The sequence below is a fragment of the Cupressus sempervirens genome, chromosome 8, assembly GCF_028749045.1.
Source record: "Cupressus sempervirens isolate cs-2001-9-10 chromosome 8, ASM2874904v1, whole genome shotgun sequence".
Taxonomy (NCBI): Eukaryota; Viridiplantae; Streptophyta; class Pinopsida; order Cupressales; family Cupressaceae; genus Cupressus; species Cupressus sempervirens.
The window spans coordinates 182,004,195-182,028,280 of NC_143125.1; the positions used below are offsets into that span (position 1 = coordinate 182,004,195).

Below are 24,086 nucleotides of genomic sequence, written 5' to 3' on the forward strand. Positions count from 1 at the left end.
ATCTCAACAGAATAATTTGAATGAGTAAATTGTGTTGCATTTAAGATCCCTCTAACTTTAATCTATATATTTTATTTGATTATTAATTGAGAGCAATAATCTCAACATGAATTTGCTATGAATAAATTATCTTGGACCCTCTAACTTCAATCTATATATATTATATGATAAAGAAGATTTATAATCTTTTAAAATACCAATCCAGTCAGCGCTCTTTTTATATTTAGTTTCAATATGATTGCAATCAGTAACAACCAAACACCTGATCATATTTCAGAGACTATTTGCATGAAGACACGCAGATGGGAGAAAGATATTTATTTGCACTCATGAGATGCCTTGAAAATTTAATTGCATTCTTGTTGTAGATCCCAATAAAATATCTTATGACACAAAATCGCCATGACAATCAATGGCTTTGGATCTCTACACTAAAATCCATAGTCTGGAAAGTATCGGGGACTCTGAGAAATCATGTGCCGAGACGGAGATTTCTGCAAACAAATTCTCCCTGAAAATAGAAAATGATTTAACGATGACACAGCATATAAGAGACAAATGAGAGGCATCTGACTTGGGGACCGAAATCCCAATCTTTAAGCTGGATGATCACATGATCGGCGGTATTGTGTACAAAATATACGCCCTTCAAAATTTGCAGGTACTGGCCAGTTGATTTGGTGTGATTTCTGTGAATTTTTTAATTCGGATGATTCGACATGAATGATTATCCCCGATATGGTGTTCTTGATTCAGACACTGTTTTTGATTCCACTGATTATCTAAACAGGGATCTTTTCTTGCATTTTGTCTCTTTGCTTTGCAGATCTCAAGATTTGCTTCCGCTGCCTTCTACTGTACATTTACTGATCACCTTTATTGGAAATCCTTGTTTCGGTATGGGAAAGGGGCGATACTCGATCCCGTCTTCAGTTACGGCCTCTTTCCATCTGCACACCACGCAACAAATTTAACAATTTAAAATTTCTGCAAAGAAATTGTAGGTATCTTTCAACTCTCGCTTGAAATTGTTATCTTTTCCATGAAAATTTCGAAATATTTGTGTAAATTTCATCAATCGGATCACATGCGGCTGTTTCTTTGCTCTTTTCATTCAGTCTTTTCAAGCGGCAGGTGTTAGTCCTTTAGATATTTGTTGCTCAGGCATATATTTTAAAAGAAGATTTACAGATCTGAGACAGGGTTTGTAGCTTTTCGTGCTTGTCAGCGAATTAAGCAAATCCGATTGGAAATGACGAGAAAGAGGGGTAAGAGATTACCTGTACTTGGTCGTAAGATGGTGGATTAAGACAAGGATCTCCGTGTAGGCCAGTTGTTGTCCAGGACACGAATGGACTCCAATCCCGAAAGGCATGAAAGTATTTGGTCTTGGCGGCACCTGCAATTGATGTCGATACTCAATTGTTCAGCATAATCAAATTTCAGACAGCGATTTCAAATTGAAACAGAGGATTTTCAATTTGTAAATTTTTACAGGCTCGCGTCGCCGCATGAATAGAGGTACTCACTAGGAATCTTGAAGGGTTAAATTGTTGAGGTTCCGGGAAGAATTCCGGATTATGATGTACGTTTCTGAAGAGCGGCATTACTTTCCAACCTTTGGGAATGGTGAAACCTGCACTTAAGGGAGCAGGATAATCATTATAGAGAGCTTCAGAATTTTCCGGTAAATTTTTAGGTTTTCGAAAAGCAAATGGTAAAGATAACTTGAGAATTATTGTAAAGAGACTACAGGATTATAAAAACCATGTCAATTTACCTTTATACTCAACATCTTCAACTGCTTCCCTGAATGTGAAGGACAACACTGATGCTATCCTCAAGGTCTCTTGAATAACCTGAAAGGATTTAAATAACTGTATTAGAATTTGTTGTTAATACTACTGAATCCTCAAAATTCGTTGTGGAAAAGCTTGGAGTTCCTGTCTTCTATTTTATACACACCCTTGTTGTCAACGACATTTTCTTGATATCTTCCATTGTCAAGGAATCCTCCTCGTTTGTCTTGCTTCGTTGAATGAACTCTTGCTCGGCCTGCAAAGTACGACTTCAAGTTTTTTGCAAACAGAAACCTCAGCAAATTTGTAAATAACATAAATTTACAGATGCTAACCGTGACAGCTTCCAGAAACTCGGGATATTGAGTGAGGAATTTAACAAGCCATGTCAGGACAGAAGCTGTTGTATCCTGCGCTGCGAAAAATACGCCAATTACGTTATCAGTAATTTGCTCCTCACTCAGACCTTCCCCTGTTTCTTCTCTGTACGTCATTAATGACTGCAGCAGGTGCTTTTGCGGAACATTCATGCTTCGTCTCTCAGCAATTATTTTACTCACTATTCCGCCGAGCTTCTCCCTCGCCTGCCACAACATGAGGACACAAGAAGTTAAATTCAAAATCAGCAAACCTTCGGCTTCAAAATTCAAATTCAACAAACCTTCGGCTTTACCAGCTTACCAGCAGATACATACCTTAATGGATTTATTGAATCGAGTTCCAGGAAGATTGACAGGTAACGAATTGTAGCCTTCTTCAAGAACGCGGTAATATTTTTTCAGATCTTCTTTGTAGGCAGGATTTAAGGGACCGAAAACGGTATAAACTCCCACATCAAAAGCATACTGTTCAAATTCCGAGCTCATCATGTTAGAACCGCATGCATCACAACAAAAACAAGATCATTCAAAAGACAAATACAATTACAGCATAATTTCTGATGATTACTGTTTGCAATCTCATTCTGATGAAAATCTCAAAGTTTATGATCTTCAATGGCAGGTAAGCCAGACCTTTTTCATCTCTTGGAATGTAATCACAGTGCGGCCCTCCCACATCTTCAAAATAGTTTGTGCGGTTTCATCTATGTCTGCAACCAAGCTACGGATGGTCTCGGGAAGCAACAAAGACTGTACAGCTTTCCTTAGGCGCGCATGAAATTCCCCTTGCTGGAAAAACAGAGCATTCCGACCTAGTAAGCGCTCCTTGCCCGAAGGAAACGTGGGCTTGAAAAGGTGAGCATTTTTCATTAGCACAAACTTTGCAGCTTCTGGCCTTCCAATCATTACGCAAGGGCATCCTAGAATGTGTGTTTTAACTACATCACCATACCTACACCAAATAAACTTGAAAAATTAGGTGGTCTTAAACATAACGTTATATAAATTTTCAAATTTCAAAAAACTCAGCCAACTGTTACTCAACCGGCCTTACTTTTTGACAAAGGCTATGTTTTGCTGTTGGCATCAATGACCATTTGAATTTATAATCTTACATTATAAGTCTTAATTCAATGGCTATGTCTATCAGAATAAACAGTTGTATAATGTATTTAAATGCTGCATTTTGATCATCTCATAACTGTTGACAGTGTATTCTGATCATAATTCCTATAACTATCAAAATGCACAGTTGTATAATTAATTAAATTGTCTAGATTTATAAAATACATTATAGACTTGTATTTTTATCACCTCATTTCTACAGTGATGTATTAGCAGTTAAATAACTAGTGATGTGTTAGCAATTAAATATACTATTTGTTAGCCAAGATAATATTTCTGTTCTTGTGTTCTCTTATCTTTATGATGGGTCACAGACAGTATAATTTGAAACGTTGATGTTAACAAAATACACACAATCAAATCTAAAAACAAAATTTCCATTTCAAACAAATTATTGAAATCTTATAATATTAAAAGATAATATAATTAGTCTATTAATCAATTTACTGTTCATGTAAAATTGGTTATCTCAAAGCCAAAAGCTGTGCAGTGGTCAAAAGAAAACATGCCAGGGCCTTCTACAATTAGCCTTCAATCAAGCAACTTCTAGATTTTCTTTTCCAAAACAGACGGGAGACACACAGGAAAACCAATTGGCTTATGAATGGAGAACATTGTAAAGAGAAGAAATAAGCACCTCCTGAGTTTATCAGAGAAAAAGATGTTTGGGTCCTGAGAGTAGAGCTGCAACGTTTCTCCAATATATGGCCATCCCATGGAACCCGGTGGCAATCTCCTCAGTGGTAGCGGACGATACCATAGTTTTATCAATATCCAGACTACCGGAATTAACAGAATTGATGACACAAGCAACATCGTTCTTATGAAAACCTCTATGAGTATGGACCACTAGAGAATATGATCAAAGACTGAAATCAGGCAGACAGAAAGAAAGCAAAAGGATTACAAGGATGGAGACTGAAGCAGCACAAAGGAAATGCGACAAGGAATATGATGCTCTTTGCTCCTCCACGTCGTAATATATATAGGCTGAGGGGCCGGGCCAACGACCTTTAAATAAGAACGTAAAGTGTATTTTAGCAAATGAAATATAGGTTTATTTCATTTGCCGACAAGAAATAAAGACTGCGACAATCTTGTGATATCTCCCGGTAAAGTGGTCATTCTAGCTTATTCTCCTTTCTTCTCCATACAAATTAGTTGGAGACCTTTTTAATCTTCTTTTCCCCTTTTCCTCTTTTCACCTCTTCTGTGGCTTCTTTTTTTCTTTTTAAGTTGACAATTGTAAAGCATATACATGCATATTAGGGGAAATGATCTAATAGTTGTTCAGGGTAATTTTGCGTGTCTAAGTTTCTAATTCATATATCGAAGTTTGCCCATTTTTTTTGTTGAACCTCTGTAAGTGTAAATGAGTGGAGCTTAAAGCTAAACTTTCGACTTTCTCACATTTACGGAGCTCTTTGTAGAACTCGTAGAGTGCAAGGTGGTCTAAAAGTGTCATTTCAAAAAGTTCATCAGATACCCACCACTAAGACCTTCACCTAAAAAATAGTACTTATTGCACAAATAGAGCAATCAGTAACCAAGAAAACTAAAAAAATAATAAACTATTAGTACATGTGTGATTCGTTATTAGTACAGGTGCGATCATTTTTTGAAACTTTTTATGATGATAATTAATGGTAAGTATAGAGATGGAAGTCACAACAATGCATACATGAACAACAACTAACTCGTTTCCTTATATATCATTCCCCCTCGAAAGTATATACCTCACATAAAGATGGTTTTCTTTCGTATATAGGCCAGAGCACCCCGTGAAGTGGCATAGAACCTATGGGCCCGTTTGGCTGTGGGAATATAAAAACGGGAATAGGAATACCTATTTTGGAATACTTATTCTTGAATAGAAAATGGGGTTACGTATTCCTGTTCTTGTTTGGTTCACCCAAAATTTGATGTGGAATACACAGACTCAAATATTTATGTTTTCTAAAATTAAAAAAATTGGAATAGGAATACCTATTCCTATTCCATCTATTTTGGTGGATTAACAAATCCTCATTTTTGGGCCAAACGTATTATAATTTTATTCCTATTCCAATTCCGATTTGGTGCATCCAAACAGAGAATTCAAAATTTTAAGAATATACATATGCCTATTCCACTTGTATTCTCGTTGCCAAACATGCCCATAGAGTGTAGAGTGTAGACCCACTCCCGCCACATGTTATAAGGAAAAGCGTAATGGTGGGCCTCAAGCTGCGATGTTTGAAGTTTGGCGGTTGGCATTGCGTGGTAGTTAAAACGTTTTTGTTGGAGACCACTCTCTACTGTTAAAATGAGTGAAGGTCTAATGCATTTCATGTTAGATAGACAGTGATGTTTATTTCACCTCCCTAACATGGTTTTCATATTGATAGATAAATAAACAAGAGCTCTGGGAGAGCTTAAGTCCTTACCTTATAGGTGAAATATATTAGAAATTTTGAATAGTATAAAGTATCAAATGCAAGTGCAAGAAGGAGATTGTTTTAGATAAATTATTTAGGATTAAGTAATTTTAAGGAAATTTAAGGAGTAATATGACTGATTAATTTAACATAGAAATTTTAAAAGTATAATTTTAATTTATTAACAAGTGTATTAATTAATTTTATTTTGGTAAGGTAATGATGATTTTAAAATTTAAAAAATTAATAATTATTAAAAAATTGTGAAAAATATAGTAAATTTTGAATTTTGAATTAAAAAACAAAATTATAAATTTAGTTGTTGCACTTTCACATCTTATATATCTTAAAATCATCATGTTTCTAATTAAAATAAAATAAGAAGAAAATTACAAAAGCAAATAAGTGGTGAGTTTTGAATTGCAATACCCAATATCAATGAATTTTAACTCTCCATCATTCTTATTAATGTTTATATAATTGAATTTATTTTTCAAATGTGATTTAAAGAAAGAAAATCAATAAATCTTAAAAGTTCAAATAGAAATATATATATATATTTTTTTTTTTTGAAATGCGCCTGGTAAACTTTTTAACGTGACCGGTAGCGCTGGCGCGACACGTCCACCGGTACCACCAACGCTTTGACCTGGAGCTATGAACCAATGAGGCCACAAACGGGGGACCTCATCCCCATGAGATTTGAACCTGGATGGCAAGGATAACAACGCAATAACTTAACCATCACAACATGCCACTATTGGCAAAAGGGTTTGTGGTAAACCTAGTGTGACTCGAACCAAAGTTGATGCGTAGCACCGGGATCATTAGTCTAACACTACGCCTCACGACTCGCCTTCACACCAACTCGGCTACAATAGAAATATTAATTTATATTTATTTTTAACTTTTCCTAACTCCAAAGTTTTAATTATTCAATAAAAAATTTAATTTATTTATAATTACAATTAATTTATTAAATTTTTTATTTAGAAAATAATAAAATTAAAAATCATTATAATCATAATTATTATTGAAAGTTATTTTTATTTTTTTTAAACAATCCAAATTAAAAACAAAATATACACTATAGAACTGTACCATTTTAAAAAACTAATTTAATATATGTGGCAGTCAATAATCCAAATCAAATACAAAATATACACTATAGAATTGTACCATTTTAAAAAACTAATTTAACATATGCGGCAGTCACTTTGAAGCACGTATGACATAAGCAATATAATTTGTCCAGTGTCGTTTCGCCCACTGCCATAGTGTTTAATATTTTACTGATTTTCTGAACGGAAAAAAACTCATAAACCCCAGGAAATTAGATGCAAACCAATTAAAAAAAAAGAAATAGCACCAGAATAATTGATTTAAAAAATTTGACATTGTAAACCTTAAAATTTTAGTTTTGTTTGGGGAAATGAAATTAATTGGGGGGCAAAAGAAAACATAAGTCCTTTGCCTTTATAAAGGTAGGGACTAACAATGTTATGATATGAGATGGAGAATGATTTTCTTCTTTTTTCCTCAATGACTTGGTTCTCATATTGGTAGACAATGTCATAAAAGCGAATATCTCTATATTATTATTAATAATAATTTTGAGTTAATTTTTTTCAAATTGATTTAAGAAGTTTATAGAACTCACAATTTGGAACAAGATATTCTTTCTTTATTATAAATAATAATATGTTTTGTTCAAATTCAAAATAAACAAATAAAAGGATTCATTGACATGGAAGGTGGAATTTTATATTTGTAATTTCAGTTTGTTTGTTTATTTATTTATACTAATATATGTTTTAACATTTTAAAGGTATTTGTAAATAGACTATTTATTATAAAATATTCTTTAGTTTTCATTATTTTTGTTAATATAAATATTATGGTGTATTGGAGAGCACATATTGTTAATGTATTGATTTTGAAAATTAAATTGTTGTTAATAGACTATTGATCTACTTGTGAACTTTAGAGGTTCCTAATGAGTTCACAAGGATAACTCTTGTCCACTCCAAACATTGAAAAGAGAGAGTAAATTTGATGGAATGGATTCCTTTCAATCCTTAAATATTAGCCAAAGTGACTTTGTGGATGTAAAACATCCATCAAGTATTTTTTATAGTTTATATTCATAGATATAATTCTAATTTGTATTTTCTATTTAGATTTATTGGACTTGTGAGGAAGCTCAATACTTGTAGAAATAAGAATTTGTTTTGATAGTCAAATACACAAAAGAGATGAGCATAATTATTTAGAGTCAATGAATAAATATAATAGTATCTAAGGATAATTTAAATAACATATATTACGAACAATGTGCTGTCATGTACTAATCTCTCTAACAAATCTAGTATTGATTTTATTGTTAAAGGAAGAGTTTATGGTTATCAAATTAGATTAAAAATATTTTAAAAGTTTAAACATATTTGACTTGAGGAGAAAGACATTTTTAGGAGCTTCTACAAATGAGTTTTTATAAATTAATTACAAGAAAAGAGGGACGCGCTTATTTACAACCAATCAATTAGTATGTTGGTAGGACCTCTTTACTTGCAACATTTCCCACAAACATAAGAATTGTGAAATATTGGAGTATATATGTTATATATGTTGTCATGGGCCAAGTATGCCAGATATTGTGATTTGAATTTTATGATATCTGATTTGAATTTTATGAAGAGCAATTAAATTGTTGTCATTAGACTATTGATCTACTTGTGAACTTCAAATGTTCCTAATGAGTTCATAAGGATCAACTCTTGCCTAGTGAAAACCATTAATAAAAAGGATGAGGTCAGAATAGTGCCTTAGGAAAATTTGGCAGAAATGGAGACCCTTCAGTCCTTGTATCTTAGCCAAAGTGACTTGTGGATGTAAAACATCCATCAAATCTTTTTAATAGTTTATAATCATAGATATAATTCCAATTTGGACTTTTTATTTAGATTTATTGGACTTATAGGGAAAAAGAAAAAAAGGGAAAAAAAAAAAAAAAAAAAAAAAACATACTTATAAGAAGTGTATGGGAATGATAAATTATTTACTAGTGAAAAATGAGCATAATTATTTAGAGTTGATAGATAAATATATTAGTAACTAAGGATAATTTGCATTGTGCTATCAGCTTCATTTATTTAACATAACAATATATTAGGAATAATGTATTGTCATGTACTAATTACTCTCACAAATCTAATATTATTTTTTTATTAAATGAAGAGTTTATGATTATCAAATTAGATTAAAAATGTAAAACATTTAAATGTATTTGACTCAAGGAGAAAGACATTTCTAGAAACTTCTAGAATTGAGTTTGTCACAAATCAATTACAGAAAGAAGAGGGAGACACTCATCTACAACCAATCAATTAGTGTGTATGTAGTTCCCTTTAGTTGTAGCATTTCCCACAAACATAAGAATCATCGCATCTTGGAGTACACATGTTATGGACCAAGTCTGCATACAATGTGATTTGATTTTTAAGAAGAGGAATTTGAAGGTCATGGCACTTTGAGGGAAAATACATCTTTTAGAAGACTTTAGAAATGCTTTTTTTTTTTTTTTCATCTTTTAGCTCCAATAGAGAGAGATGGAAGGTTGAGAAATTTATAGTCATCTACAACAATCAATTATTATGTTAAGGAGTACCACATTTCATTATAGCGTCATTGATATTGTCAAGATGATTATGATGTGTTTGTTTATATGTGTTCTTAAAGTTCAACTCTTCTAATCAATATGTGATTAATTTTAAGAGTCAATTTTCAATCTTAGAAACAAATTCCAAGACATTGAAAGGAGGTTATGCAAACAAGCAATTCATCTACCATCAATCAAACTTTTTAAGAAAGAATAGAAAATCATTTAACATTCAAATACTTATTTTAACTCTTTCTAATCCAATCATAACAAAACTCTTTCAAATCATAATCATAGAACCAATAATTTGATTGCTCAAATTTGACAAAAACAAGCCCAAAAACAAAGAGACTGAAATAAGAGGATAACTTCCCTTTATACACAAGATTTTCCCATAGAGATAGAGAGACCTTGTTAAAGTAATGGCTGAGGAAGATCTACAATTTACATCAATGGGACCAGTGGGCACATGTAGAAGGCCCAACACTAGGAACCCACATACTTAGGGGAACCCTAAACATCTTCCCCATTAATTCTAAAACAATTGGCTACGGAGTGAATCTACACCATTCACTCGGCTAGAAGAAAGAATGAAAGAAATAAATTATAGAGAAGACTCCCGATGTTTTAATAAATCTGAATGCCGCCACGCCGACAATGTTGTACGGCTTGAAATTTGAGGACGCACGAGGTCGACCCACGTGACATGGATTGCCGCGTCACATCTTGGGGGCAGTTGACGGCACCGTCAAACAACAGAAGTCCATGTCGTGAACGGGATCGTAGCTGTCCAGAAAAATCTTTAACGGTGCTCTACAGCTGGATCCAACCTGGACTGAAGCTACACTTGGGGACCAGAATTTAGCAGTTTCTTCTTTATTTATTTTTTTGACCCTTAAACCTCCATCATGGGACAACTTATATGCACCAGTAATTAGTGGTAATAGTGGAAGTCTTTTATTTATTGCATTGAATAAAGGTGCATATAAGTTGCATGGTAGATGGTGTCATCTATAAATAGAAATAAAAGTCTATATGATTCAAAAATCTGCCTATAAATATCGTCATTTTTTTATTAGAAGGAATTTCACATCTGCCATACATAGCTCCCTATTTCATTTTTCAAATTTTTGGTGGACATCAATTAAATTGAAGCATTGATTGAGAAGGGGTCCAATGTACAATCTGATGGCCTCTCCTCCCACCCCCACCCCCCCGGTTGCTCAAGATTATTATTTTAATATTTTAGGATAATAAGATTCATTTATTAAACAATTTATAGATATGGAAAAGTTACTTTAATAGCAAGAGCTTTCATGAGTTGGACTCTGCCTTGTGTAAAGAAAGATAAAAATAGATAAGCATATATCATTGTTAAAGACTTTTTAACATATATCATTGGTATTTACTTCTTGGTATCCAATAGAATTTTTTTTTTTTTTGATATTAAAGCAACCAAAACTAGGGGTTGAACCTTTCACAAAATAGTATTAGTTCACTACCAACAGACTACCAGGCACTAGAAGAACATCACCAAGCCACCCTTAATCATTAATCTTAGAAGCATATCCCTCCGCCCCCCCCCCCCCTCCCAACCCGACTGTCCCCACCCAAAATAGTAGTAGTCCACTACCAAAAGACTACCAGGCACTAGAAGAACATCACCAAACCACCCTTAATCGTTAATGTCAGAAGCAAATCCATCCCCCCCCACCCCCCCTCCCGCACTGCCCCCACCCAAAATTAAGCTTAACATAACCATAACCCAAAAAACCATAGTTATGATTGTAGCTATGCCACATTAACCTATCTAACACATAATGTCTTAAAAGCATAAATTTTAAGGGCATAGAGCAAGTTTAAAGTATCAAGGGTTGGATTATGCCATCATAACCAAGTAACCAAAATAAATAGAAACTTGAGAAGGCTTAAACTTTTGCCTTCTCTTTACTCTTCCCTGCCAACAAGACTTTAGCCCAGTCATCAATTAAGAACCATACAACAACATGGAGTCATTTGTACCAAGGCCTTCTACCTCTTTCTCTTGTAGCAACACCTGAAGGGTCATGGCTGCAACATGAGTCACTTTCGTAGCAAACTTGGACAAGGTTTTGAAGCTCTCCTCTAGAGTAGAGAAGCTAACTTTGAGGTCATTTTATTCATTGTTGGTATTCACTACATTACCACCATGCTTAGGCCATCAACACAATTCCCTGTGGGGGTATCCTTCTCCTTAATCTTCAGCATAGGGAGTTAGAAAGAAACATCTCCTTTTCTTTTTAATCATTCCTCCCAGGAGAGGAGGCAGTCATAGGCGAGATATTCATAGAGGTCTGAGTATCTGGGTGGGATTGAAGAATGAATTTGTAAGGCTTCATGGTAAAGTTGGTTGACACATGGGTATGATAATTACTCATAGCTTACCTTATTTTAGGCTTCACCTCCTTAGAGCTTGAGGACAGCTCCCTAGTTCCCACATATTTTCCTCCTCACCACGACTCTCAAAATTCCTCCTCACCTTCTCCTTTATTCTTGGCTTTTCCTTCCCACTTTCAATAGACCAAACACCTCCTCATCCATATCCAAACAGTTATTCACCTCCTGCTTCTTCATAGCCTAGCTCTTAGCTAGCCCTCCCGACCTTCTACGATCTCCACTAGTCTCCTTTTTAGAATCCCCTAGATTGACATCCACCATGTTAACAACTTTGGGGTTTTCACCTATAGCCTAGCTACCAAATATGACAGGTTTATTTTCTTTGAGTTTCCCAACAAGGTAGGGGAAGGTGAAAGCTAAGGAGTGGGGGCCCTGGACCTGCTACCACAAGCAAGTCTTAAAGGATTTTGTGGGGTTAGGAAATTCTCAATAGTGACACACCTATGAGGGTAGAGAGCAAGATGGAAATTATAAAGTTGGAGAATAAGTCCCTAATGGAGAATGATATAATTCCTTCCCTTCCTCTTTTTATCGCTAACATCTAACACTGTATCTTGGGATAGATAAATATCATGATTACGGAAAGGATTCAATATAGGAAAGTGGTAGTAGTAGAAAATCCTAGATATACACTCAAGAGTTAGGGACTTCATAATAACCAAATATACCTCATTCCACAATTCCAAGAGTTTTTTGCAAAGGTAAACACCTCTGTGTCTAACCAGCTACTCATTATCTCGAAAAGATATATTTAGGCTTGTCACATCTAGAACATTAGTCACCTTTTGCCATTTTCTTCCTTCCATTGAGAACCCTGTTGCCATGGCAATAATCTCTTCATTCACTTGAAAGGAAATCCCATTTATCATCACTCTCATGTCCATCCAGGAACCAAAAAATTGTAGATTGCAATTCTCATCATATCCTGACATAGCTTCCATGTAAGGAACCAAGCCTCCTTCTTTCAACATCATCCAGGTGTAAGGATTTCTAGTGTCATCATTTATATTGGTAGGCTCAACTTTGACCATGCCACCACCCATGTCTCCCTCCAAACTAGAGCACACTAAAATCTCCAGAGTCACAGATTTGAGAAAATACTTACACTAGAAGCCAAGATTGCACTTTTAATCTTCTTTAGAATGAAAGAATATTATGTATCTGTAACTCCAAAAAGGGCTTAAGTTGCCATAATAATGTCTTGGTGTGGTAGTAAAGTCTTTGTCCGTTTAGAGCAACCATGTGCATACTACCACCTTTCCTATCAAGTATATTTAAAAACATTCCTTAGAAATCATGTAAGGTGTGATTAATTAATAAATCAATTAATCTAATGTTGACAAGATCTGCCTTAATATTTTCCATAAGCTCTCTATAATTAAGGTTCCATAATTATTTTGCTTCTCCACTTCCAATTATTAGTCACATCCTTCAATTTTTTTTTAAGCTCATTTGAATTTCCCATCCTGACATGACTAGTCCCTAATTCCCTTACAAAAATTTTCATTAAGGTTAAAAAAAGCCATCAAAATTTGATTGTTTAAATATCCCTCCATTTCCAATCCAAAGATAAACATCATTCTTCCCTATGTAAATTAATTTAATTTTCTACCTTTCCATAAGGGTGAGGATATATGTTGGTAGAGTAGCCATTTTTTTTCTAGAACCTCAAACCATGGACATGTGGCCCCAAGCTCACCATAGTTTCCACGACCGTATGTGTGCTATAGAGCATAAGAATCCAATTTTTCCAAAAGGTGCCAAATGTCACCCATAATACCAACAATGAACTAGCTCGGTTTCCTACAACCCTTCACCATGTCCACAACAACCTTCGAATCCCCCTCCACACATAAGTGTTTTCATCTAAGGATGACAACAAGATCTAACCCCCTTGTAGAGAGTCATAGCCTCCACCACATTATCTGAGACATGTCCTAGGTTTCCTGCAACACCAATAGTTGGTTTCCCTTTGAGTCTCTAACCACCCCTCCACTTGCAACACATCAACCTCTAGCTACCCCATCAAAATTGAGCTTTAACATTAGATGTTTAGGGGAAATCCACTTGGTCTTCTTTCTCACAAGTGCTTTTGAGTTATCATAGTCTTGAAAGGACCTCGAGAGATTCCAGTTCAAATCTATCTTTAGTTCCCAAATTGGTCAAGGTTTAAGGGTTTTTTCCATTTACTACACTATATGTTCTCCATCAGTAGCTTAAGCACCCCATTACCCACCACCTCCTCTAGGTGCTCCCCTTCCTTGAAAAACATGATAATATCTCTCCTTCTAGATTTCCCAACAAATGTGAGGGATGAGGTTCTAGAGAAGCCTAAGTAAAGGAAGGAAGAAAGAGAAATCCCAATTTAAAATAAACTATTGTAAATTAGTCTGAAAAACCTAGTCTAGGGGGAAATTATGCATGATTATGAACCAAACCTTTAAAGAAAATGGACAATCAAGAAACATGTGTTGAATAATTTCCTCTTTTGCCTTACATAGATAAAATCTATTAGCAATCAGGAATCCTCTTTTCCTTAGGTTATTAATAATTAGCATGTGATAGGTCGATTTAACAGAAAAAATACTATTAGATGTTTTGTCCCATACAAATCTATCCTCCTGAGCATACATTATGATTCTGTGAGATTTAAGGTACTCTTACAACTCTTCCACTAGAGCTTTGAGATGAACAGGAACAACATCTTACAAGATTGACCTCCACCTCCTTTATCTAGTTATGTAGTCACTAACCTTCTCTCCAAAGGTTCTCTTCAAAACTTCTTCCAAGAAGCCAAATCTACTGTAGGCAAGGGGCTTGCCACCAAGCCAATTATCATCCCAGAACCTAATATTATCTCCTCTTCGAACCATCCATTGAAGACCATCTTTGAGGAGGTTTTTATTTTTGATTAAGTTTTTCTAGATCTTGCAACGTGAAGGCCAATCATTATCTTTAAGAAAATAAACAAAGGGAGTGTTATTAAGATATTTGGCTTGCATTATCTTACACCATCCATTTTAGTTCTTTTCCATTCACCACCCAATTTTAGTGAGAAGAGCTTTGTTAAGTTCAAAAATCTTTTTGACTCCCAACCCTCCCTTATCCTTTGGCTTACAAATAGTATCCCAATTAGCAAGGATAATTATATTCCTCTCTTCATTTCTAGACCATAAAAAAATCCTCTCTAGCTTCTCAACCATACCTTAGGAGATTTTGAAGAGTAAAAGAAAATACATTGGTACTCCCTGTAGGGATGTAGTTAATAGTTGGATTTTTCCATCACTACTCAACAAACTTTACCTCCTAACCAACAAGTATCCATTCGAGGATTGAGTTCCAGGATTGGTTGGTAACTTCCTTCATCGTTAGTGAAAGACCAAGGAAGGTATTAGGAAGACCAAAATATTGGCAACCCAGGATGCAAGTAATATTCTTTTGCTTGTCTAGGTTCGTACTAAAAAAATCAAACTTGCTCTTGTTGGAGTTTCAAAACTACCAGGAAACACAATACCTAACGCTAGGGTTAAGAAGACAAATACAAGCCTAAGGGTTATCTACTTCCTATGATCATAATACATTTCTTTAGATCTAGACCCAACATGAACATAATCTCAAGGTTTCTCTATTCTTTAAGCTCTGTAGGGCTTAGGCGAGTGCACCATAGGGATAAAAGGGCTATAATACTTGATATTCTCTTCACACTTCACTCATTCACTGATATTCTTTCATCATGCTTATCCCCTATAGAAGATATTGGTCATAATTCTTCTTGGTTTTACAGATAACTCTTGGTTACAACAACTAACTGTAACACATAGAGATTTATTGCAAACAAGTGCTAACTAGCAATTAAAATCTTCATACATGAAAGTAAACATTGATTTGATTTTGAATTTTATACTTTATTGCAACCTTATGATCTCTTCAATATACAACTAAATATATGATCAGTGTCTTATTCATTAGTATTCAGAGTCTACTCAGCAAATTTTGACCTAGTTAATTGCCTTACAATCAATTATATCAACAATTAACCCTAAACTTATTCTTATGAATATCCTTGCTATATAACTAGAAACCCTACCAATTTATTGAAGCATTTAATTAATTCCTTGAATTAAAATCAACAAAAGACTAATTTACAACCAATCCTAGTTGCATTAAATTGCATAATCCGTGCTCATACAATCCCAACATAACCAACACATAACAACGGAGACAAAATTTAGAGAAAAAAGATATGGCAGAACACTTTCTTCTTATTAATTCTTCATGCAAATCATACAATATTGGTGTAAACTCAGGAATAATTCAAAAACATGACAACTTCTCATTCAATGTTCACTTGTATTCTCAGATATGAAGATGAATACATCACAAAATTGACACAAAAGACAAACTAGACCGAATGCAAATAGGATAACACTAAAAATTACATAGACTTCAGACCCTAACTCCACATCTTGGGAACCCTTTTATAGAAAGGATTGCAACAAGCCTTAGATGGGAGGACACTTGTCAAAAAATTATTTGAAAATAGATACAAAGATTTTTTTTTTTTTAAAATACAAAACATTCTCTATACTTGGATCAAAACTTTGGATGCAATTGCAAAAATTGGTAGGTGGCATTTGCCAGCAGATATTTCTTTAGAAAATTTGGTTTGTCTTCATCTCATGTCACCATCTGTGCCTTTTCTTTGTCCCTTATGTTTTTAACTGCATCCTTTTGCTACACTAGTCACTATCACCAGATGGCAAGGCTTTGATGTCTGCAATAAGTTCCCATATAGTAATATCTATATCCACATTCGACCAAGTGGCATCTTTGACTACCTCCAATTCATCTAAGCATTTGGTCCACTTGGCATATGTTATTGCTTTGACTTCAACAACTACTTTAGACATTTCAGCTTCTATCTTATAAAGCATATCAATCATATCATAGATTGTTGTAGCACTTGCTTCATTATTGCAATAAGACAAAAATGTGGGATGATCAAGAATTTCATCAAGAGAAGATGAACATTCTACCAATCTTTCATCTTGCCCTCACTATCCAAAATTGTGGGTACAAAATAAGGTGTACCTATAGAAATTGTCTTTATCTTATTTTGGATCAACTGCATCTTACCACCAAACTATCAAAAAATTGCATGTAAGGGCCCCATGTACTAAAAAGTGGAGATAATAGAGCAATGGCCTATGAACATCTATATGTTGCTCCCTCTAATACAAGGTAACCGCTATGCACATTCTGAGAGATTGTCTTTAGTGCGTTTATCTTATGAACCAACAAGTTTTTCATTGTTTTTATTTCTGCATCCTTGCTTTCTTCTAAGTTTGTTTCATCAACTTCCATTTCTTGGCCTTATGTCTCCCCTGTTTTAAGTGCTTGGCCTTCTGTCTGCACACCTTTGTCATAGAGTTCTATAGGAGTTCTAACAATTTTCTTCAATGATGCTACTTCCATTTCTAGCTTAATAGTCTTTTGTTGCAAGACATATTTTTTCTTCATTTCCTCTTCATAGCTTCTTCTTGTCTTGATAAATCTTTCATATGTTTTTTCTAGCTAGCCTTGAAGAGTATCCATCTTATTATTTCCCATCAATGCTACTGAAGTATGCATCCCATATATTTGATCACTAGAAGTAGATTGTACATGCCAAAAGATGATATTCCCTCTAGGGGATTCTATCTCCACAAGGGTAGTCTTATCATGCTTTGGAGATAAACTCCATATTGCCATCATTTGAGCATCTATGTTATATCTTGACCCTCTCAACTCTCCATACTAATTTTCATCTTCAAATGAAATTGATCTCTCATGTCTCCCCATTTGATCTAACAAAAAAGATGAGTTGGTATCCCATTGTGGGAAAAAAATCATACTGCTCCTTCTCACCAAATCTCTTGCCTCTTCAATAGTGAGGGTTTCACTGGTAGGGTCATATTCCTGTAACTTCTTCACTAACCCAACAACTATTTCATCAAAATCTCATAGCTTCATCTATAGAGCTAGTTCATGTTTCTTTATTTTAAAAAAGAAGTTTTTAAATTCATCTAATTTGATGAAATTGTCATCACTCATAAACCCATGAGCTTCAATAATCCTATCATCAACCATTTGAGCCTCCAGCTGTAGTTTCTCCATTCTTTGCTCATCTTTTGATGCTTGGGATATCAAAATCCTCCTTGTAATGTCATCAAAGTATTTACTGCCCCTTGGCAGAATTTGGAGGGCCTTTTGTTGAGCTTTTTATGGAAATTCTACCATCTTTTTCCTTTTGTTTCTTTGTTCTGCCCACTCAAAAATCTCAGGGATATCCTCTTTAGGCTACTCCTCATCATTAGAGACCTCAACCATAAAATCATCATCTGAATACTTAGGGTCAATACTTTTTCTAATTGCAATATCGAGCCAGTATCACACTATAATGTATATAAGTTTTGGCTGATAAGTGTTTTTGTCACTAATGCCAAAGGGGGAGATTGTTGACATTAAGTCAAGTTTGTTATTAGTGACAACACTTGTTCAAATTTTGTATGGTTACTGAGCTCATTGAATAGTCTATAGTGTTTTCCATGTAATTCAGTAGCCACTAAGCTTTACAGTTCCTACCGAGCAGTTTAGTGGTTACCAAGCTTTGTTGTTTCTACCGAGCCATTAGTTCATGTGAAGCAAAGTTAGTGTTAACCAAGTGATGTGACGATTAGTGTTTACCGAGCATAGTCATGGTAAACGAGTAATTTAGTTTCTACCAAGTTGCACAATATCTACCAAGTCACCAGTGTAAACCGAGTTCGAGACTACTCTAAGATGATTAGTATGGACTGAGCTTCCACTTCTATTGAATGCATGACGATGCCAAGTAATGACAATGGATGTCATGTATCAGAACTTCACCAAGTCAGTCTTCAAAACCTAAGTTTCTTCATTTAAGCCGACTTTGGAATATTGGTGTTAACTTGTATATTGGCTAACTCCATAATTTTGTTATATATATATATATATATATATATATATGTAATGTATTTTATCATACCCATATAGAAATAAAGATGGATGCATGAATGAGAAGTGAGAGGAAAAAATATGTAAGAAGCAAGCAAATGTGAATTAGTAGCAATAGTATTGTAAGGCCATATAAGCAAAGGAGTAGCAGAGTCGTATCTATCACATAAAGGTGATTAGTACTTCAGAGAATCTCTATTAGAAAATCAGTTGTAAGTCAAAGATCTACTATTTCATTCTAACAAGTGAACCAGTCCAAAATCCTCCAACAATGTAGACTTAACAATCTTTTTTCAAATCTCTTTACCAAGTGCATACTTCATTGTATGTTTGTAAAACCTCTAACAAGGTGGACCTAGCAGTTCTATTTGCTCCTAATAGGGTAGATCATCAGAAGTGATCATTGTAATCCTTAACAGGCCAACTTTATGCTATAGTATTGAAGTTTTGTGGGTATCATCCCCACCCCAGTTTTACTTTCTATTTGGAAGGTTTTTGGGTCACCAAATTATTGTGTTTATGTGTCATGAATGTTTATGTTTTCAGTTTCTCATGCATGCAATTATATCTGATTTAATGAACTAAATGATTACTGGATTATTGCAATTAAGATCTGAATTTGACAAAGTTTTAAGGTTACTGATTCACCCCTCCCCTCTTAGTAACCTAGTATAGTCTTGAATATTTCCAACACTTGAGATACTAATTCATCAAATTTCACCACACACTTCTCCAATTTGGACCAGTAGTCTTTATCAAGATAAAAACCTTTGAATGATGGGTTTGCTTACCTCATTTCATATTCAAAACTGACAATGTCCCTATACTTCACCATCCTTTCCCTGTAGATATCCTCATTTAACCTATTAGCAATGACATCTTCTTCCCACATAGGTTTTGTGGGAGGCAAATTATACCCCCTTGTGTTCTTCAGGACATATCTGACTACATTGAATGGATCATAAGTTCTAGCTAGCCCAATTGGTAGCTTAAAATTTCTCAAAAATGCATTAGTTTCCTCAATGGAATTTTTACCTAGTTCAAAATCTCCTACCTTAGTACATCTACACAAAAAGGTTCCTTTCTTGACACCTTTGCCTTGGTATTCTCTATTCAAAGAAATTAGTTGCCAAAATACTTCTACAAATCCTATCATTTTCAAAACTAGATAAATAAAATCATTATAAAAAGAAATGACATTAGAATATGGGTAGAACATTTTCCATACCCTTGTCCATCTTTGTACTAGCAAGCTTTCTCCCCATTCTTGTGTGGATTCAAAAAAGCTCTGATAAAATGTATCAACATTCTTGAACAAGATTAGATGCATGATTAGGGAACAATAACATAATTAAAAATCCTCCAATTCTCCTTGTTGGGCAGTAGTAATCTCCTTATGGATACTATCAATGATATATTCCAATAAATCATACCCAACATTATGATTTGGTTCTTGCATATTCAAAGCCATGATATAATGTGCTCATGAAGCATTCGTTGTTCCATCCAAACCTAGGATTTTGTTGATTCCAAACACAATATTTTGAAAGTATCTTTGGAAGAATTCCAAGGGCATAATATTTTCAGTATCTTTCCTCTTTGGAATGTCTCCCACATTCTTCTATAATGACGGAATGTGTCTAGTCATATCCCTACCCATGTAGAAACTCTTAAGATTCTAATTTTCATTTAATTTATTTATCTCAATTGGCTATGACATAGGTCCTCCCTAGTCGAATGCTTCTATAAATGTTTCTTTATCCAAGAATAAGAAAATACTTCCATCCTTTATGTCGAATGACTTGTTAATAGGATTGTAGCATTTGATTAATGCTTTCACCCAGTCCATGTCTACAAACACTTATGGCATAATTAACTTGCCCAAGTTTCTTATCCAAGGGTTGCATGCTTGAACCATTGCTGCTCTATTCTTGTAAATGTACTAGAACAACTCATACTCATTTAAGTCAGGGACCTCTATGTCTCTACATAATGCACATGGGTCTTTGAAAGAAAGATCATTTGCATTTTGGGCATTGGTAGAACCAAGAAAAATATGTATCCATTCTTCTACAAATGTGTTAGGAACTTTTGGTGGCACAACTGGGTATTCAATCACTACTTGTGCAATTAGTTCACCTTCTCTTTAAGTCATTTTGCAAGGAATTTTGTCAACTCTGAATACTAGATGCTGAAAAATTCACTAGAAATCACTAAGCAACTCAAAATTCACTTAGAAGACTTAGCAGTTATGTAAAGGATAATGAAAATTTCCTTATCTTTCAAACTTTATTTGTCTCTACAATGGGAGCATGACATTAATGGTACTTAAGATTAACACACTTGAAAACCTATCAATTCTCAAAAAGCTAGCAAAATCTATGCCTTTTCATTTTTCCTACTTCTAGCTAATGTTCTTTTTATCCAGCTAAAACTTGGTCATTAAAACTACTTTCATGCCTTAAAACTTATAGCTGCAATCAAGCAAACAAGGTTACCTTTTTGACATTTCACAACCTCACACCCTATCTCTTCAACTATTAAAAGTAGCTTGCGATGTTACAAATGCCTTTGTTCGCTCCTTCACAACTTCATTTTACTTTATCTCTCTAATCGCTATGATCTAGGGATGAATTCTTTATTTACCATTTTGCACTTTCACTGCTATTTATACCCTAACATATTTTATCCTTGTGACAGTGTGTTGCTTTATATTTTTACCTTCTCACCCCTTCATAACCATCAGACAAGATGTTCATGCTAACTGTGCGATGTTGCACCAAGCATTTTTCTTTAACACTTTTCTCATCTCACAACATCACAACTAAATATCCTAATTGTCTATGGAACCATGCGAGAGTGCAAAAAACATTCTTAATGGAAACAATTCCTTTGTTCACAGCTTCACATCATTATTTTTTTTTCTTTACTCTTGACTTGTGAAGATGTGCTCCACTATTTTGTTTGACCATTATCTTCTACTCGCAACTTTGCCACTTGAATTTTAACTGTTATATAAACCCTTGTGAACTTGCATTATTCTTTAACCTTAGCCATTATGAACTTGTCATTGCATGTTCGTAACATCAATTTGGTGATTGCAGTTAAACCTTATGAAGGTGTGATCCATAGCATTTTCCACCTCATGATCACTACTCTAAGTTATTCATCAACTCCAACGATGGTGCAATAATATAAAGCCTTAACTATAGTGGTCAATGAATCACTTCATTACAACTTAACATATTACTTTGCAGAAAACCTCTATGAGCTAGTGATAAGTATTTCTTCTAACTGTTGGGCATCTTTCACAGTTTTGCATCCTAGACATCACCTTCATATTTTAATTGCGCGATCATGCAAACATGGCTTTATTTGAATGCCTTCTTTTCTTCACTACTTCATGGCTCAAAACCCTTAACTCAACATGTAACCCTGTGAAGGTGTGATTATAAGCTTTCATAGCCTCACTCCATTAACCTAAGGTTTCTTTAACCCACTTGTGAAGGTGCACTTGCTTATAATTCCTAACCATCAATTCTTTTTCGCATCCTTATGGTTCAATCTTCACATTTTCTCTGATTCCCTACGATCTTGCATTGACATCTCTGCTAATTGCTTCATTTTATTTGCATGGTCGTAACTTGAATTGCTTTAAGTCAAAATGAATTGTGATCATGCACTCTTCTTTGTTTTTCTCATTTGCATCTTCAACCTTGATGTTATCACTAACCACTGCAAAGTTGCACCGAGCTTCGAATAAATTGTTTCGCCCTTTTGCCACCTTGGAAATGGTTAGTAAGCAAAGTGGAGCGATGTTGCGATTATAGAGACTTTGCAACATCGTGACTTAAAAAGACAAGAGATCATGAAATACAAAGATAAAACATTAGCTTGAAACTTAGGGATATAAAGGTATAACAAGGTTTTTCACATATCTCCTTTTAAAAGGTAAATGTATTTCAAATGAACTCAAATGACATAACAAGACAAAAAATTGACCTAGGGGTTTTTCATGACGGCTAACATAACTTTCAAAAATCCTAATAATTTTAGACATGGTTCTTCCTAATTTTGACATATTTTAACAAGATTGTAGGTAAGTGAAAAATTAGACCAAGAGCTCTTACTAAAGTTTATCTATTGTCCCAAATCCTCTGCATAATCATCAAGGATTTTTTTCCATGTCCATGCTTCAATCACTCAGGAACAACCATACAAGAAAGTATCATCAACAAACTATTATATCACCTTTGGAGGCAATGAGGTTGTTGGGTTGACACCAACAATACTCCTAGAGTTGACCCGATTGGTAAAGGATCTACCCATAACCTTTCCTTAACCCTCTCCTAGCATTGAAAGATCCCCAAGGGGTTCCATTAACCAAAATTTAAAAAGCAATATTATCAATCATTATTCTGATCAACTGGGTGATTTATTCCTGAGCCAAATTCTATCAAGGACTTCAAATAAGAACTCCCAATTAACTTTATCATAGGCCTTAGATATGTCTAACTTGAGGGTCATCACCAGGTTCCTACTTTTATCCATAGAGTGGATGACTTCGTGGGTAATTATCACCACATCTAGAATTTGATGGCATAGAAAAAAGCCTTCTTGGGGCTTTCCTATGAATCTTTCTTAAAGTTTAATTCCATTGACAAGGATTTTGGACAAAAATTTGTAGACCGTATTGCACAAATTGATTGGTCTAGATTTGCCACAATTTTTGGATTAGAAATATTAGGAATGAAAGCCATCAGGACCAAGGGCTTTATATGCTTTCATGGAAAACAAAACTCATTTCACCTCCTCCTCCATTATTAAACTTTTCATGCTTTCATTATCCTCTTTTGCGAGGAACCTAGGGATGAAATTCAACCTCCTTCTAGTATCAAGGTCCACATTTCTATTCTGGAAAACATAAGTCTTTGAGAAATAATTCACCACCCATCTACCAATATCTTTAGGATTTGAAAGAGTATTTTGGTTCTTATCCTCAATCGAGATGATAGTGTTCCTCTTTTTATGATTGGAAACCAATCTAGGGCATATGCACTGAGTTGTGGTACCAAAAAGATGACAAGTTTTTTTTTCTTTCTAATTTTCAATAGTGCATACGCGCTATAGCACATATGCACTATTCTGATGAAAAAAAAGATACATAATGGGCTGCAAACCCACAGCCCATCATTTTCATCTTGTTTTTTGGCTCTCCACCAGCGCGTACGCAGGTTTGACATCAAAATTCCAC

At 34.6% G+C, this 24,086-nt stretch overlaps 1 protein-coding gene across 1 annotated transcript; it reads right to left on the minus strand.

The window, feature by feature from the left end:
* Positions 1 to 303: 303 nt before the first annotated feature.
* LOC149542158 (abscisic acid 8'-hydroxylase 1-like) lies at positions 304 to 4,246 on the minus strand. The gene is made up of 9 exons (XM_089797188.1): positions 3,942 to 4,246; positions 2,813 to 3,131; positions 2,495 to 2,644; positions 2,135 to 2,383; positions 1,966 to 2,055; positions 1,781 to 1,859; positions 1,530 to 1,636; positions 1,281 to 1,399; positions 304 to 950 (listed from the first exon to the last, which is right to left on the minus strand). Exons 1-9 carry the CDS (start codon positions 4,118 to 4,120, stop codon positions 830 to 832), a joined length of 1,413 nt encoding a protein of 470 aa, XP_089653314.1. The 5' UTR covers positions 4,121 to 4,246; the 3' UTR covers positions 304 to 829.
* Between the last annotated feature and the right edge of the window lie 19,840 nt (positions 4,247 to 24,086).